This window comes from Melanerpes formicivorus, unplaced genomic scaffold (genome assembly GCF_026170545.1).
Source record: "Melanerpes formicivorus ecotype bairdi unplaced genomic scaffold, bMelFor1.0.p_v2 SCAF_7, whole genome shotgun sequence".
In the NCBI taxonomy this organism is placed as follows: domain Eukaryota; kingdom Metazoa; phylum Chordata; class Aves; order Piciformes; family Picidae; genus Melanerpes; species Melanerpes formicivorus.
Genome location: NW_027142359.1, coordinates 24,288,642 through 24,304,742, shown reverse-complemented (window position 1 = coordinate 24,304,742; position 16,101 = coordinate 24,288,642). Strand labels below are relative to the sequence as shown.

Genomic DNA, 16,101 nt, shown 5'->3' with positions numbered 1-16,101 from the left:
CACCTAAATCAAACAGCTGGCTTGCCACAGTGCTGACAGCTCTTCCAGTGATACGAAAGAGGGGGAGGGATGGGAGACCTCGTACCAACACATGAGGGATAAAGCTAGGGAACGGGATCTCACAGATGTATTGCTTTCTTCTATTTGGAAAGGGGATTTGGGGGAAAGATTTTACTTTTTGTTTTATTTAAAAGAAGATCTGTACTTGAATTCTATATGCCCACTTATTTTGCCTTGCCCCACTTCCCACTCCCTAGAAATAAAATGGCATTTCTCAGTTGAGGTGCTACAAGCTGTGGCACGGATAGCTGGCTTCTATAGAAGTCCTTTTAGTCCCAGTTCTCACATCACCTTGTTTTCCTCTCCCGCTGTACCCACTTGGGATCACAGTTAATTACTTTTCCACCTACCAGCAAATTCACTCCACAGGGGTTGCACCCCACAGTTTCTAACATGATAGCAACAAGGGCTAAGTACACAACCCACTTCCCAGTCTCTCAGCTGGCAGAGAAGAGCAGAGCTAAGAGTTGCTGGAACATGTCCAGAGAGGGGCAACAAAGCTGGGGAGGGGTTTGGAGTACAAACCCTATGAGGAGAGGCTGAGGGAGCAGGGGTTGCTTAGTCTGGAGAAGAGGAGGATCAGGGCAGACCTTATGGCTGCATGGTTTAGTTGATTAGGTGGGTTGGATTAGTTGATAGGTTGGATGCAATGATCTTGAAGGTCTCTTCCAACCTGGTCTATTCTATTCTACAACTACCTGAAGGGAGGTTGTAGCCAGGTGGGGGCTGGTCTCTTCTCCCAGGCAACCAGCACCAGAACAAGAGGACACAGTCTCAAGCTGTGCCAGGGGAGGTTTAGGCTGGATGTTAGGAAGCAATTCTTCACAGAAAGAGTTATTGGGCCATTGGAATGGGCTGCCCAGTCACCATCACTGGAGGTGTTTGGGAGGAGACTGGATGAGGCACTTGGTGCCATGGTTTAGCTGATAAGGTGGTGTTGGGTGGTAGGTTGGACTTGATCTCGAAGGTCTTTTCCAACCTGGTTAATTCTATTCTATTCTATTCTAAATCCTCCTCCATTTCCTAGTGCAGAGTGTGATGTCCCCACCATTCTTTCCTCCTTCCTGCTGTGCATCATCACCCTTCACCTGGACGTCACACTTAGGGGAGCAGTATGCAGTGTGGCACACCATGTGAGAGGGAGAAGCAGTGATGCACTCTGGCAGAAAGTCATCTGCGCCAGCGGTGTCACTGCTGCTGGCAGCTGAAACCAGTGTGATTAATGAGGAATGGGCAGCAGTCCTAAGACCTGGGAATCTTCCACCCTGTTTTCAAACAGCAGCACGTTTCCCATTCATCTTCATCTGGTCTGAGCTGGCAGAACCTCTCTGCTAGTAAGGGATGGTCCAACACCTTCCTGCAAAAGCCCATTAATCGAAGGATGGCAGCTCACGTCTCTATTCCTTGGCAAAGCAAGGAGTTTCACTGTTTTCTTTCATGGTGGCTTTCAAAAACACCAAACCAATTTAGACACCACTTCAAGAGAGAAGCTCGTTTCTGAGGCAAGGATGAGAACACAGACAGAAGCACTACCCTTTGGAGACAGCCCTATTTAGTTAACTTCTGTATTTTTAATTACTGTCAATTTCCTGGGCTGTTTAATGAGAGAGGCAGGGTGTGTGGCAGTCACATTATCTTAGACCCACTGAAGGCTCTCCAGGGCACTTGCAAGCCGATGGCAGCTAGTGTTCAGCACTCTTATTTGGAGTACCTGGAAAGAGTGTGGGAGCAGTACAAAAGAAGAGAAGCTTACTCAAGTTTCCAGGCCACGTGAATTATCTTTAGAACAACGCAGAGGTTAATAAATAGCTGGACACCAGCCACAGACCACAAAGATTTCATTGAATAAGGTGTGTAAATCAAAGTGACCATGAAAACTGGCATAAATCATCTTTCCTTGCAGTCAAAGGATAAAATCCCACACAGCCAATTTTAACTCAGTAATGTGTTCCTGGAAATCACAAACACCCAACAAGGTAACCACACAAATGCTGAGGCTGAAACAGCAAACCCCACAAAACAAGGAAGTGATGGAAGACTACAAAGCACTCAAGCAGCTCTGTTCTTCAAGTGCAGAAGACAAATCTATATTCTAGGTGAGTCAGATATATTTTGATGACACCACGTAAGCCAAAGGTATCAAGGGAAGAGAAAACTGACAGCAGCAAAACCAAGATGCATTTCATTGTACAAACAATAAAGTTGGAGCATAAATCATGCATAAAGCTTAAGAATTGACCAGCACTCTTAGAGTAGTACAATATCACTCCAGTTGTATTGCTTCTCCTAAGAGCTGAACATCTACCTTACAAAGCCTGCACCAGGCCTGTGTGAGGAACAAACCCAAGGCTGGCTCTTCTACATATGTCAGCATACCTTCTTAAATGCAAGTGCACTTAAAACAAAAGGAGATTCCCTGTGAATTGCTACAATAAACTGAAGTGGAAGCAGCTATACTGCTGCATTTGTCAGAGAAAGCCCATCTGCTTTTGGCAGCATGAAGACACTGCAAAAAGCAGTATGTGTCAAAACAACACTGCACTTGGGGTAAATATTCTGCTGCAGACTTGGGCTTAATCATTTGGAGTCATCATCTCTGAGGTGTTCAAAAAACATGCAAACATGACACTTTAGGGCATGGGTTAGTGGGCATGGTGGTGTTGGGCTGATGGTTGGACTTGATCATCTTAGAGGTTTTTATTAACCTTAATAATTCTATGATTATCAGTAGGTTTCTGCAGGGATTAAATAAGGCAATATAATATTCAGTTGGCTAGCTCTGGGGAAAGCTACTAAGCACTGCCAGGGAAGTTGATGCCAGGGCTGAACAACTCTATGCAAAGCGAGGGTCGGAAAGAGCCTTGGGGGAGCAGAGGCTCCTGCTCAGCCGCGTTGCGAGCGCACACACTCTGGTTGCTAGGTAGCTTCAAGTTACAGATACGCTTCATTTGCCTGTGCAAACACACCCTGCAGGACTATATTTACAGAACAACGTGGCCTTGGCTTCCCTTTCCTTTGAGTGATATAAAAATACTGAGAATTCTTCCTTCAGAAGCTCAGCAACAGTTGTCCTTGGGCTGCTGCTGCCCCTGCAATGTGGTTGTGTTTCTGAGCCCGGGTGAAGCTGGGCAGCTTGAACTGACATTTGGCCACACGACTGCTGCCTGCCCTGCTGCTTTATGTTGTGGAGTGGTTGCTCCCACCTCAGCTTCACTAATTGAGATGATATCTGAATATCAGGATGATATCTTGGAGTTAACTCTGTCAAAACAGTCTTAGTCCCAGGACAACATGATTGCAATTTTGGGAGAGAAAACCTAACAGAATTTTACTATCATACCAGTCTAACATCCCAACTGCAATTAGCAGAGAAAATTGCATTCTGTCTCTCCATCAAAAGGAAGAAAAATAAAGCAATAGCTTCTCTGAGGGAAGAAAGAATCAAAATGATGCACTGCCTGATCAATGAGAGTTATTAAACAGTGGTATTGTGGGGAAACTGAAGCACTCCTCAAGCTCCCACAGTACACTGGGTTACTGGGAGGATCCTTAGCTATAGGAGTTTTGGAGAAGCAGCACAGAATCACAGAATGGTGGGGGTTGAAAGGACCTCTGGAGATCATCTGGTCCAACCTCCCTTCTAAATCACAGTCACCCACACACCCAGGATCTCAGTGTCCAGGTGGGTTTTGAAAGTCTCCAGAGAAGGGGACTTCACAACCTCTCTGTGCAGCCTGCTCCAGTGCTCTGGGCACTTTCCCTACAGGAAAGAACTTTTCCCTTAAGTTCAAATTAAACCTCCTGTGTTCTAGTTTGTACCCACTGCCCCTTGTCCTATCACTGAGCACCACTGAAAACAGCCCATGTGACACTGAAAATTCTGCATGTGACTACAGGAAGCATACATCACTTAATAAGGTGGCATTTGCACATTAGTTTGAGCTGTTTTCCAGCAAGCACATGAAAACACAGCAGAAGAATGCTTTAAGTGCACTCTGTATGAATTAGTTTGCTTTCATAGAATCGTAGAATCAATAAGGTTGAGAAAAGACCTCAAAGATCATCAAGTCCAACCTGTCACCCAAGACCTCATGACTACTAAACCATGGCACTAAGTGCTACATCCAATCCCCTCCTGAACACCTCCAGGGATGGTGACTCCACCACCTCCCTGGGCAGCACATTCCAATGCCTAACAACTCTCTCTGTGAAGAACTTTCTCCTCACATCCAGCCTAAACTTCCCCTGGCACAGCTTGAGACTGTGTCCTCTTGTTCTGGTGCTGGGTGCCTAGGAGAAGAGACCAACCCCTTCCTGGCTACAACCTTCCTCCAGGTAGCTGTAGACAGCAATAAGGTCTCCCCTGAGCCTCCTCTTCTCCAGCACCAACAAATCCTTCCAGCCCCACAGTCCATCTTCACACAGCTGGGAGACATGAGCTAAAAGTCCTACAGAGTAGCTACAAATTACTCAATGTTCAACCTAAGGGAAGAAGACAAGCTTTTCCAGAGGGCTGCAATGTCCCTGGGAGTCCCCAGTGGAGAACAGGCACTGGTGTACATTACCTGACCTCCAAGAAAATCACCCTCTCATCCTGGCAGCCGAAAGATGTCATTCCAGAGGTACAAGTCATAGGCTTACAAACACAGGCATGAAAGACTGTTTAAATAAAACTGCTCCTAGCGCTGCAGTTAAAGGTTCATAACAGCAGTTTAGAGCAGGTCTGAGAAGGACCTTTATCAGCTAACTTTAAAAGCATGGCCTAAAACTGCCACAGTCTGACACTCATTTTGGGCAGTGCTTGTTCTCTCCCCAGCAAGCAGCTAGCCCCCAGCAGATGTTCCGTAGGTAAGGGATGGGTGTTTGCTGTCCTTCAGCAGACACGCAGGTGTGGGCGAGCAGCGCATCTATTTTTAACTGTAACATCATAACAAGTCAATGGCAGACCATCTGACTCCCAGTTCAAAAAGAACTGGGAATCTATGTAAACCAGAGAGAAAAAAAAAATGGATTCTTCACAGGCACAGTGTATTAGAAAGAGCATTTTTGCCAGGATAGGTTTGCAGGGCTGAGGAAGCGCAGCAAGGTCTTTGGGCAGCCCTCTGAAAAACGACTACAAGCCCAGGCACAGTGACATTTACAAAGTCGCTGCTAACGTGTAATTTCCAAAGGCCACCAAGTTTCCAAAGCTTTCTGTACAATACCAACAACTGCAAGCTACTGACTCCCACTGACAACACTGGATGGACAAAAGCTGGGAGTCACCAACATCTCTCAGCAACTGGAACAAGCCCCGTGCCTGGCACGTAAACACCTCATTACAACCCACTCCCTGCCAGACGTGAAGAGCAGTTATGTATGGCAGCAAGGAGGAGGAGGGTCAGCAGTACTGGCAGGGGTGCAAGCTTCAAGGGGAGCAGAAAGAGGTCAAACCCTTCAACAGGACATTTTGACAGATGCTGGTTTTCATCTTAGCTCCTAATCTCCCCCAACCTTCCCACAGAAGGCTCATCCAGGATGTACCCCCAAGGGAGGAGAAGCATTACTCAGCCTCCCCAGAGCAAGCCCTGTGTATAAAAAACATATAAGCAGTGACTACAGTCAGGCAATCTGTATTTGTCTCATCTCAGGGTTTGGCAGTGGTGACTAACTGGACTGCAGGGCTGGAACTGAAGAGCTGCAGAATGTCACTGAGCAAATACATTACACCAGGAACAAGTTCTGGGGACATGGCAGTGGGGAGGAGCAGTGCAGAAGGGCCAAGCACTGTGTCCATCACTGCCGCTCCCACCCCAAGTCTGCCTGCACCTCCGGATACAGCGTGCTTGACTTCCAGCCTTCAGCCAGCACACCCCAATGCACTGCTCTGTCATTACAATGCAAGGCTTGAGGAACATTATCCATGTGACTACAGGCTCAGCTATGTCCAAACAGCCATTTTATGGCCACAGGAAGGTTTCTAACAACCCTGCCATCCCTCCAAAAACCCAGCACATTAACTAGAAGGATGTCTTGAACACTTCCCCCTGCCCCCCCCCAATCTTATTTCAGGGTAATTGCTCCTAAGTGTGAGCAGTTGCTAATTTCTGGAGCTGTGTAAGGCATGTATTTTCAAAGAAAAGAATACAGCTGTTAGGAGTTTGCAACAATGAAAGGCAGGGCGACTGCCTGAAGTGCAGAAACTAAAAGCTTTTTTTCCCTTCAGAACAAGAGTAGAATCAAGTAATTGTCGTTTCCAGGGAGATGGAGAACTTCAGGGATCAGAGCTAAATCTGCAGTTAAATGGATTGGAAACAACTCCCTATCAGCTGCAGAAAAAACATGGAAAAAGACATAGGAAAATCCAGACATATTCCTGGCACTGTGCACGTCTCCCTATGCTTGGGAACGATGGACTGACTTTATTTAGATGATCCTGCTCAGCTACTCATGAATCATAGAATGGCTTAGGTTGGAAGGGACTTCAGAGATTATCCACTCCAACCTTCCTGATAGGGGCAGGGATGCCTCTCAACTAGACTCGGCTGCACAAGGCCTCAACCAATCTGGCCTTGAACACCTTCAGGGAAAGGAAGGAGGCATCCACAACCTCCCTGGGTAGCCTATTCTAGAGTGCCACCAACCTCATACTGAGAGACTTCTTCCTAAAATCCAGTCTGAACCTACTCTCCCTCAGCTTAAAACAGTTCTCCCTTGTCCTATTGCTAGACACCCTCATGAGAAGTCTCTCTCCAGCCTTCCTGTAAGATCCCTTCAGGTATCAGAAGGCAGCTATAAGTTTCCCTTGACTCTTCTCTATGTTGAAGAACTCCAGCTCCCTCAGCCTGTCCTCATAGCAGAGGTGTTTCAGCCCTTGCATCATATTTGTGGTCATCCTCTGGACTCCCTCCAAGAGCTGTCCCCCCATCTTATGATGGGGACACCAGAACTGGACACAGTATTCATGGTGGGGTTTCCCAAGAGCAGAGTAAAGGGGCAGAATCACCTCTCTTGCCCTGCTGGCCACACTCCTCTTGATGCAGCCCAGGACACAGTTGCCTTCTGGGCTGCATGAGCACACTGCTGGCTCACATTCAGCTTCTCATCAATCAATACACCCAGGTCTCTTTCTTCAGAACTACTCTCAACCCACTTTTTCCTTATCCATCTCCCACTCAACTTCCCTTTGCAGCAAATCCTGACAGGCATTTCAAGTTTCCTGCTGCTGAGAAAGAAACATGAAATTTCTCTCTCACATTCCAGAAGTGCAGTCCTAATCAGACCAGGCATGTGAAAAATCCCTGAAAGATGACCTTCAAATACCCTTTGCAAGCCAGGCAGACCTTGGCCTTTCCACCGCGACGCTTCACAGGTTCCAAGAGACGAAAGTTCATGAGTCAGTGGGATGCCAAATTCTGTGCTTCTCTCATGGAAAGAGCAAGCCCCATGACTTTGCAGAAGGATTTTCCAGATTAACCAATACCTTTGTGAGTGCTGTAGAGGGCTGCAAATGTCACCACGAAGAAGGTGGTGGAATATTTTCCAGCGTTAACCAGATGAAAGGCCCGTTTGTTATCACGGTAACGGCGCAGGCACTGGATGAATCGCAACCAAGCAGGGATGCACTGGACAACTGCTCTCACTCCGTAGGAGTAGCTGTAACAAATCTGATTATCTGCAAGGAAAAAAAGACAAAAAGTTCCAGAGAGACAGAATCAGTAAGTTTAAGGGTTGTTGTTGTTTCCCCTTTCTGTAACAGTTAGATCACTTGACACGAGAGCAAATCCCACCCAACATCACATGCTTAGGCACCCACATGGATGCATCCACAACAGCGAGGAAGTTCATCACCAGAAAGTATCCTGAAGTCTTTTACTCCATCTTGGAGGCATTCAGAAGATAGGACATCAGTAACACATCGAGACAAATCACCCTGTAACTCATCCACTGCTGCCAGTACAATCAGCACGCAAGGAGATTAGGAATAATCTATTTTTAAAGTTCATTTTGTGCCCTTTGCAGCACGGGGAATAATCAAATTAAAGATGCAATCACAAAAGGCCTTCAACACTGGATTTTTGTGCATAAATGGGAGAGCATTTCCAAGCTCTGCAGGACAGCTCAAAAATGCTATGTTGCCTAAGATGTCCCTGACCTATTTTCCTTGTTTACTGCAAGAGGAAAAACAAAACATATTTCAGTATGTGTTTGGGGTGTGGCCTTTGTTTTTGTTTGGGGTTTTTGCTTGGTTGGTTGGTTTTGTTGTTGTTAGGGTTGTTTGGGGAGATATTTTTGGGAGGGTTTTGTGGGTTTTCTTTGTTTTGGTTTGGGGGGGTGTTGATGTGTGTGTTTGGCTTTGATTTGTGTTGTTGTTGTTTTTTTCAAAGCAAAGCTAGGGCATAGCCCAGCAACTAAGGTGAGAGGCAACTACATTGACATGACATTGTCACACTCCTGATGCTTGAAAGCCTTACTTTTATAGAGCAAGTGACTAGAAAAAGCCCAGCTTTGCCTGGAGCCCTCCAAGCATGCCATATTCTTGTGTTGTCTCCCTCAGCACATCTACACCAAACACCTCATTGACTAACAAACACTTGTTTCTTATTTAGACTAATAGAGGCAAGGTTGTTCGCCCTGGAAAAGAGAAAACTCTGGGGAGACCAAACAGCAGCCTTCCACTACCTAAAGAGGGCCTACAAGAAGGATGCAGAGAGACTGTTTACAAAGGCCTGCAGTGATAGAATGTGGGGCAATGGTTTGCTATTAGAGAAGAGTAGATTTAGGTTGAATGTTAGGAACACAGTCTTTACTGTGAGGGTGGTGGGACACTGGAACAGGTTGCCCAGGGAGGTGGTTGAGGCCCCATCCCTGGAGATATTCAAGGTGAGGCTCAACAGGGCTCTGGGCAATCTGCCCTGACAGAGTATGTCCCTGCTCACTGCAGGGGTATTGAAATAGATGACCTTTGGAGGTCCCTTCCAACCCAAACCATTCTATGACTTTATGATTAGCTGCTAATTATCCTAAAGCACTGCACTCTCATTCCTGTTTGGGCTGGAAGAGGACAAGTTGTTATCCACTCAGTTGCTTTATTCATTAAAAAAAAAACCCAAACAAATAAATATTCAGTTACTTGCAACACTGTCATAAAGGGAAGAGAAAAATCAGATGGATTGGATGAACAAAGCAAACACTGATGCTTACTGCAGCATACTGCAAATTCTTCCAGCACAGTGTCAAAACCATCAGATAACAAATTGCCAGCAGTCACTGCTTGGAAATGGAAAGACAACAGCCCAGTTCAGGAGGAGACAGGTACCATTTTGCCTCGGGGAAGGCCAAAGTCAAAACTGATATGCCAGCTCTGAGGCTCTTCTGGCTAGAAAGAAGTGGCAGAGCACGCACAGCATCAGCTCTGATTGAATAAAGGGTGGCACTAACAAGCTCCAAGGAAATTTCTCCATCCTCTTTTGCTTTAGGGCACTGTGTCAGGGCCTGTAAGAAGCAGGCTAGAGCACCAAAAAATCGTGGTTAACAAGCTCATGCAACTCATTTTCTTGCTGAGCAACAGGAACAGGCTGAAAACAAGGCCACTCTGAAACAAAGCAACAATGCCAGGAACATGGATTTCACCTTCCAATCAAGAAGCGCCGTGTCTAAACTCTGTGATGAATATACACATCATGCCAAATGACTGGATTAGGAAATGGACACAGATGTGAAATTCCATTGCTCTGGATGGAAGCAAGAAAGGGCAGAATCTCTCTAATGCAGTATTTACTAGAAACGCCAATTATTTAATTTCCTCTGTCATGGGTAACTGCTGCTTCAGATCAGACAGATGATTATGAAGTTGCCTTGCTCGGTGTTTTTCACAGAATCACAGAACATTAAGGGATGGAAGGGACCTCAAAAAATCATCCAGTCCAACCCCCTTACTAAAGCAGGATCACCTATGCCAGATCACATAGAACGCATCCAGGTGGGGGTTGAATATCTCTAGAGAGGGAGATGCCACAACCACCTGGGCAGCCTGTTCCAGGGTTCCATCATCCTCACAGCGAACATTTTTTCCCTCATGCTTACATGGAACTTCCTATGCCTCAGCTTCCACCCACTACCCCTTATCCTGTCATTGGGCATAACCAAGAAGAGCCTGACTCCATCCTCTTGACTTTTCAGGTCATTCTGACCAGACTTGCACAAGTTGCCAGCGTCACTCTACCTGTATTTGCCAGAAGCCCCGCATTGTCCTCCCACTGAACCTCAAAGCTGTAGAAGCAGATCATGTATTCCAGATCCATGAGTATCACAACCAGGCTGTTGAGCTGATCAGCCAGCCAGAAATCTGCGAAGCCTACCTTGTGGAAGGGAGCAGTGAACACTCGAAACTGCCAGGGAAAAAACAATAAAGAATAATTCATGACGGTGTCAAAGACATCCAAATGCAGTGGCAGAGCATCACAGCATTGAACAAATATGGAAAGAACAGAAATGCTTCAAGATTTATTGTTGACCTTTCCCTTGTGCTGACACAAAAAAAAAGGATAACTGTCTCTTCAGTTTTAGTACAAACAACATTCCTGCTTGCCTCCTCCTTTATGCCTCCTCATTCATGTCCCCTCCTCCCCCCACCTTTCTGATTTTTTACTGGCAGAAGAGCCCAGTCTCCTTCACCTGAGTTACCAGAAACTGTCTCCATGTAAGAGCTCTACACAACTTTTTTGCTCCTGGTGCTCCTCAATTTGATCAGTGTTTTCTTTTAGCCATTTATGTCCTGTCTATTGACATCTTCCACACTCACCTTCTCCCTCAGGCTAAATGTCAGATTACAGACCCTCAGCATGGTCAACAGTCCTATCATGGCTCTGTTTACTTAACATGTGAGTTGGTCTTGGCTGTTACAAGTTGTAAAAGTGACTACTGCTACTGGGGGAAGTGCCAAAGCCTCTAGGAGGGAAAGAGTTAAAGCAAGGGGCAGAAGAAATCCTATTGCACGTCAATTAGACTCCCACTCAATCCCAGTCCACTTTCCCTCTAAGCCTTAACAGCAGTTTTACTATTTCCAAACCAGACAGTTTTCATGGTCCATTACCTTTGATTACAACTCTCTCTACCCAGTTAGTTATAGTTACTAATGGCCAATTTCTCAGAGAGACAGAGCCAGCACCATCCGGCAGTTCAGAGATTTATGAACCTTTAAATTAATGAAAGCAGAGGCTAACACTGATCTTTCACACTGCTCTCCTTATTAACCTAGAGGGTAGACAGTGACAGGAGCCCAGGAAAGGACTGACACGTTCCCATCGCTGTGTCATGCCAATTTAAGGCTCTGGCCCTAAATTTTAAAGCCAAATAGGGGATTAAGACTTAGCGGCATAAAGCAGATATGGATCTTGACCCAGAAAGCACTGTGCTCACATAGGACAGCAACTATCACAAAGGCTAAAACAGGGCCAGGCTTTAGAGAGCTCTGTCCTCAAAGCCACCCAGCTGCAGAACAGCTTCTGCAGAGGTCAGAGAAACCACACCAGCCTCCCTTTTGAAAAGGCCCTTCCTCTGTTTTCAGCACCCCCTGATACTATCTTAACCTATTTCATCACAGACCCTTCTTTTTTTTCCCCCTGCAAACAATGAGTAATTAAACCAAATGGAGTGGAGACAGCTTTACAGTTGTTTTCTTTACAGTTGTTCTCTTTCTCCATGAAAAAAAAAGAAATGAATAAAATCCATGTTCTTTAAAATTTTAAGGAGAGACACTTAGCACTGCCAGATGACAGCATAAACCTTTTAAGAGAGTAGAAGAGAGCAGAAGCTTTCCACCTAAAGGGTAGAGCAGATGAGGAGTCAGCAGACATGGCCATGACCTAGCTAAGGCAGTGGCATCTCTGCCAGCTACCCTCAAGAACCTGAGCTGCCATTTCAACCTCCTGACCCTACACATCAGGCACTGTGGTTTCCAACTGCTACAACACTGCTGCAGCCCAGCTCCTAGAGGGTGCTGGCAGGTACCACAGAAAACTGCTCACTTCCCAGCTGCAAAGTGCATTCAGCATCCTCCACAAAAGATAGGCCACAAGAATAAAAGAGCAACAGCTAGGAGTTGAATTTCGTTTTCAAGCAATCGGCCGCAATTATAGATCAACAGTTCCACAATCTGAGAGCAGATTTCCTGATGCTGATTACTGCACTTTGAATAAGTGCTGAGATGGTGGACATTTAAGCTGGAGCTAAACTCTTCCTAGATTTTCACCTCTCTCAGACAGGCTCCCTGCAGAGAGCGTGGGCATGCAGACACTGTGCCATCCCCTCTGCTCAGATCCGATTCCTCCTATTGAGCTGCTCTCCTCAGCCTACACAAATGCACTCATGGGCTCCTCATCCAGCAGCAAAGGGGCAAAGAGCACTCACCTAAGCATGTAGGCAAGAAAGATGAGCCTGGCATGGGAATTAAAGCAAGAAAGATGAGCCTGGCATGGGAATTAAAGCAAGAAAGATGAGCCTGGCATGGGAATCAAAACTTACTACAGGCTACATAACTTTTTCCACTAAGAAGAAAATTGATTCAGATGTAACCTGCAGTCCCTCAGGGGGAGTTTTTAGGATGTCAGGTAGTGATAGGACTAGGGGGAATGAAGCAAAACTAGAAGTGGGTAGATTCAGATTGGATGTTAGGAGGAAGTTCTTCACCATGAGGGTGGTGAGACACTGGAACAGGTTGCCCAGGAAAGTGGTAGAAGCCTCATGCTTAGAAGCCTTTAAGGCCAGGCTGGATGTGGCTCTGCGCAACCTGAACTAGTGTGAGGTGTCCCTGCTCGTGGCAGGGGGGTTGGAACTAGATGATCCCTAAGATCCCTTCCAGCCCTGACAATTCTATGATTTTAACTCACAAGTACCAACAAGCAGTTGGTAATGGTTTTAAACTAAAAGGGGATATTTAGATGAGATAAGGAGGAGGGGGTTTGGGTTTTGTTTGTTTTGTTTTAACACTGAGGGTGGTGAGACGTTGGCCCAGGCTGCCCAGAGAGGTGGTAGAAGACCCACCCCTGGAAACATTAAGGTTGGACAGGGCTCCAAGGAACCTGATCTAGTTGAAGATGTCCCTGCTGACTGCAGGGTGGCAGTTGAACTAGATGACCCTTAAAGGTCCCGTCTAACCCAAAAGCAGTCTATGATCATGGGTAGATGCAGTAAGCCTCCCAGATCCATCAGGAAATGCTACGTCACACTGAAGTATGCTCCTGATTTGGTTCAAGGAAAAATGGAAGGTGCCAGTAATGCTCTGCTACATCCCACATGTCAGACTCCTTGTAGCTGGAAATGAAACACATTGAGCATATGAAGAAAAATGCTCACCAAACCAAAATGTGTGTGAGCAGCACAGTTCCAAGAATTGTGTTATTTAAACCTCCTTTCAGCCAGTGAGCTGCTGGCAGCTGCGTGGAGGAGTAAAATACACCCAGGCAGGCAATTACCTACAATAGATATTAGAAAAGCCTAACAGTTACCTTTTATGTGGTTTGCCTGGCCTCCTTTCCCCCTCTCCCACCCCCCACCTTCCACATAACACACAGCCAGAATTACTGTGTCATTTCCCACCATTAAGGTGATCTTGCATTTTGATGTAGCTTTTATTTCCCCAGGAGACCTCAGGATGAATTGGCCCCTGCACACTCAAAGGCATGCTTGTGTCATGGACAGCAGCATAGCCCAGGGACAGCTGGGGAGGGAGCAGGTACTGGAAGCTGCCTAAAGAGCTTTGAGAACACAGATTCTTACCCTGTTAAGGTAAATTAGCACAGCTATTGCTCACAGGCTTAGAGCACTGCCAGTGCTTCCCTTAGCACCAAGGGACAGCAGCAATACTAATGAGGCTTGGGACTAAAAGGTACAACTAGGAGACATGGTTGATGCTGGAAGGCAAAAAAAAGGAGGATACTGAAATAGCAGTAAGCTATCAAACCAAGTAGCAGAGACAAGCACCCAGAGATTAACTAGCTGTGTCTATACCTGCACACACATGCTTGAAGCATGACTCTGTGTTTCATCTTTGTCATGTTCCAGATAAGTTAATTGTTTTAATTGGCACTAAAATAATTCTATGAATAACAGCCAAAGCCTCTCCTGCCCAACACTCTCAGAACAGTTCCAACAAGAATAAGGCATCAAGGGAACCAACTTGATTAAAGTCAGTTTAAAAGGGCACACAGGGTGGGGGATGATCTTGTGAAACAGCCATTTGGGAAGAAACTGATGAGCCATCCAACATGTCTGAAAACTGTTCTTTTGGAGCTCTCACCTATAACTGCAACATTGAAGCAGCACACACATTTACATTCAATTTAACAGATTTGTCTTACTAGAAAACAGGAGCTGGGTCTAAAATAAATGGTTTAAGACCACACACACACAAAAAAAAAAAGAACATAATCTTTTAAGCAGTAACTTTTGCAAAGGTTCCCTTTCCATCAGTAAAGCCTCTCAGCGTTGGCACTCACCCAGTCTGGGCTGACAAGCAATCATGCAGCTTTACCTTTGAGCACTGTAACCCTCTCTTTTGATACTTTAACCAACAAGCAAATAAAGATATCTGAGTGTTTCTATACAGGCAAAAGTATGTGTACAGCTGTCCATAGGAAGATTAGCAAGTAGCTACCTGCAACAGGAAGATAATGACAGACTGGTAGAGACAAGCGGAGGCTGCTTCTGTGAATTCACGCTCAATCACCGCTTGTAGTCCATACCCTATCAGGTCTGCTATGTGAATACACAGTGGTGTAAGAATCCCTCTCTCCTGAAGATTAGGGACACCTGTATGTACTTAACTGCTACTGCTCAGCCACAGTTTTCTTTTTTTCAATCTATTTATTTAACTCAGGTTTGAGACTTACCAATAGTTTGAGCAGCCAAAACCGGGACTTGTAATATAAGGTTTTGGTAGGGTTGATGAGAAAAAGCAACATGAAGCCATACAAGATGAGTGGATTCACCTGCATGGGGATGTAGGTGAATTTACCATATATACATGCCAGCAGGCTCAGGCACCACAAAACCCCCAGGAACCCAGCAATCTACAGAAACAGAGAGAAAAGAAAAACAAACACAAAGATACCTTATGAAAACACAACTCCCAAGCCTTCAATGAATTCTCATTACAAGGAAAGGGAGAGCAGTGCTCAATCCTGTAATCTAATCAGACTTCAGCAACTTCCTCTTCTAATTGTATTAGATCTCCTTGCCAGGAAACAGTGCAGGATTTATCCTGCTGAGACGTCGCACAGCTCAACCACTCCTACAATCTGCTCTGGTTACCTCAAAGAGATGTTGATGGGACAAGTTGCTGCGGGGATTGAGTTCGAAGATGAGGACGTGATTCACTCCAGCCTGTCTCCAGCCATATGTGTTGATGCCCAGGAGAAAGAGGAATTCTATCAGGAGAAAGCCACCTCGATAGATTCTCACCAGTGGCCACACATTTGGTCCATCTATATAAGCCACACCTGGCAAAGAAAAATGAAACCACCTCAGCAACAGTACAAGCCATGTCACAAAGCAAAGCTGTGCTACAGTGCTGGAACAGATTGCCCAGAGATGTGGCTGAGGCTCCATCCCTGGAGACATTCAAGGTCAAATTTGATGGGGCTCTGAGCAACCTGATCTAGTTGGAGATGTCCTTGCTCACTGCAGGAAAGTTGGACAAGATGACCTTTCAGGGTACCTTCCAACTCAATGCATTCTGTTATTCTCAGATTATGACCTGTAGCCCATAAGAACAAGGATATGCTCCTATACACCTGCATATTGCAGGAATAGAATAGAATAGAATAGAATAGAATAGAATAGAATAGAATAGAATAGAATAGAATAGAATAGACCAGACCAGACCAGGCCAGGCCAGATTGGAAAAGACCTTCAAGGTCATCAAGTCCAACCTATCATCCAACACCATCTAATCAACTAAACCATGGCACCAAGCACCCCATCCAGTCTCTTCCTAAACACCTTCAGTGATGGTGACTCCACCACCTCTCTGGGCAGCCCATTCCAATGGCCAATCATTCT

At 45.7% G+C, this 16,101-nt stretch overlaps 1 protein-coding gene across 1 annotated transcript in view; it reads right to left on the bottom strand.

Annotated features, from left to right (window-relative positions):
* Window positions 1-16,101, bottom strand: part of XPR1 (xenotropic and polytropic retrovirus receptor 1) — a 138,014-nt gene that overhangs the window by 12,952 nt on the left and 108,961 nt on the right. Inside the window, exons 8-11 of the mRNA XM_068141452.1 lie at window positions 15,352-15,539; window positions 14,931-15,110; window positions 10,265-10,430; window positions 7,523-7,714 (exon numbers count right to left, since the gene is read on the bottom strand). Coding sequence (XP_067997553.1) covers window positions 7,523-7,714; window positions 10,265-10,430; window positions 14,931-15,110; window positions 15,352-15,539 — 726 coding nt within the window. The remainder of the gene's footprint in view (window positions 1-7,522; window positions 7,715-10,264; window positions 10,431-14,930; window positions 15,111-15,351; window positions 15,540-16,101) is intronic.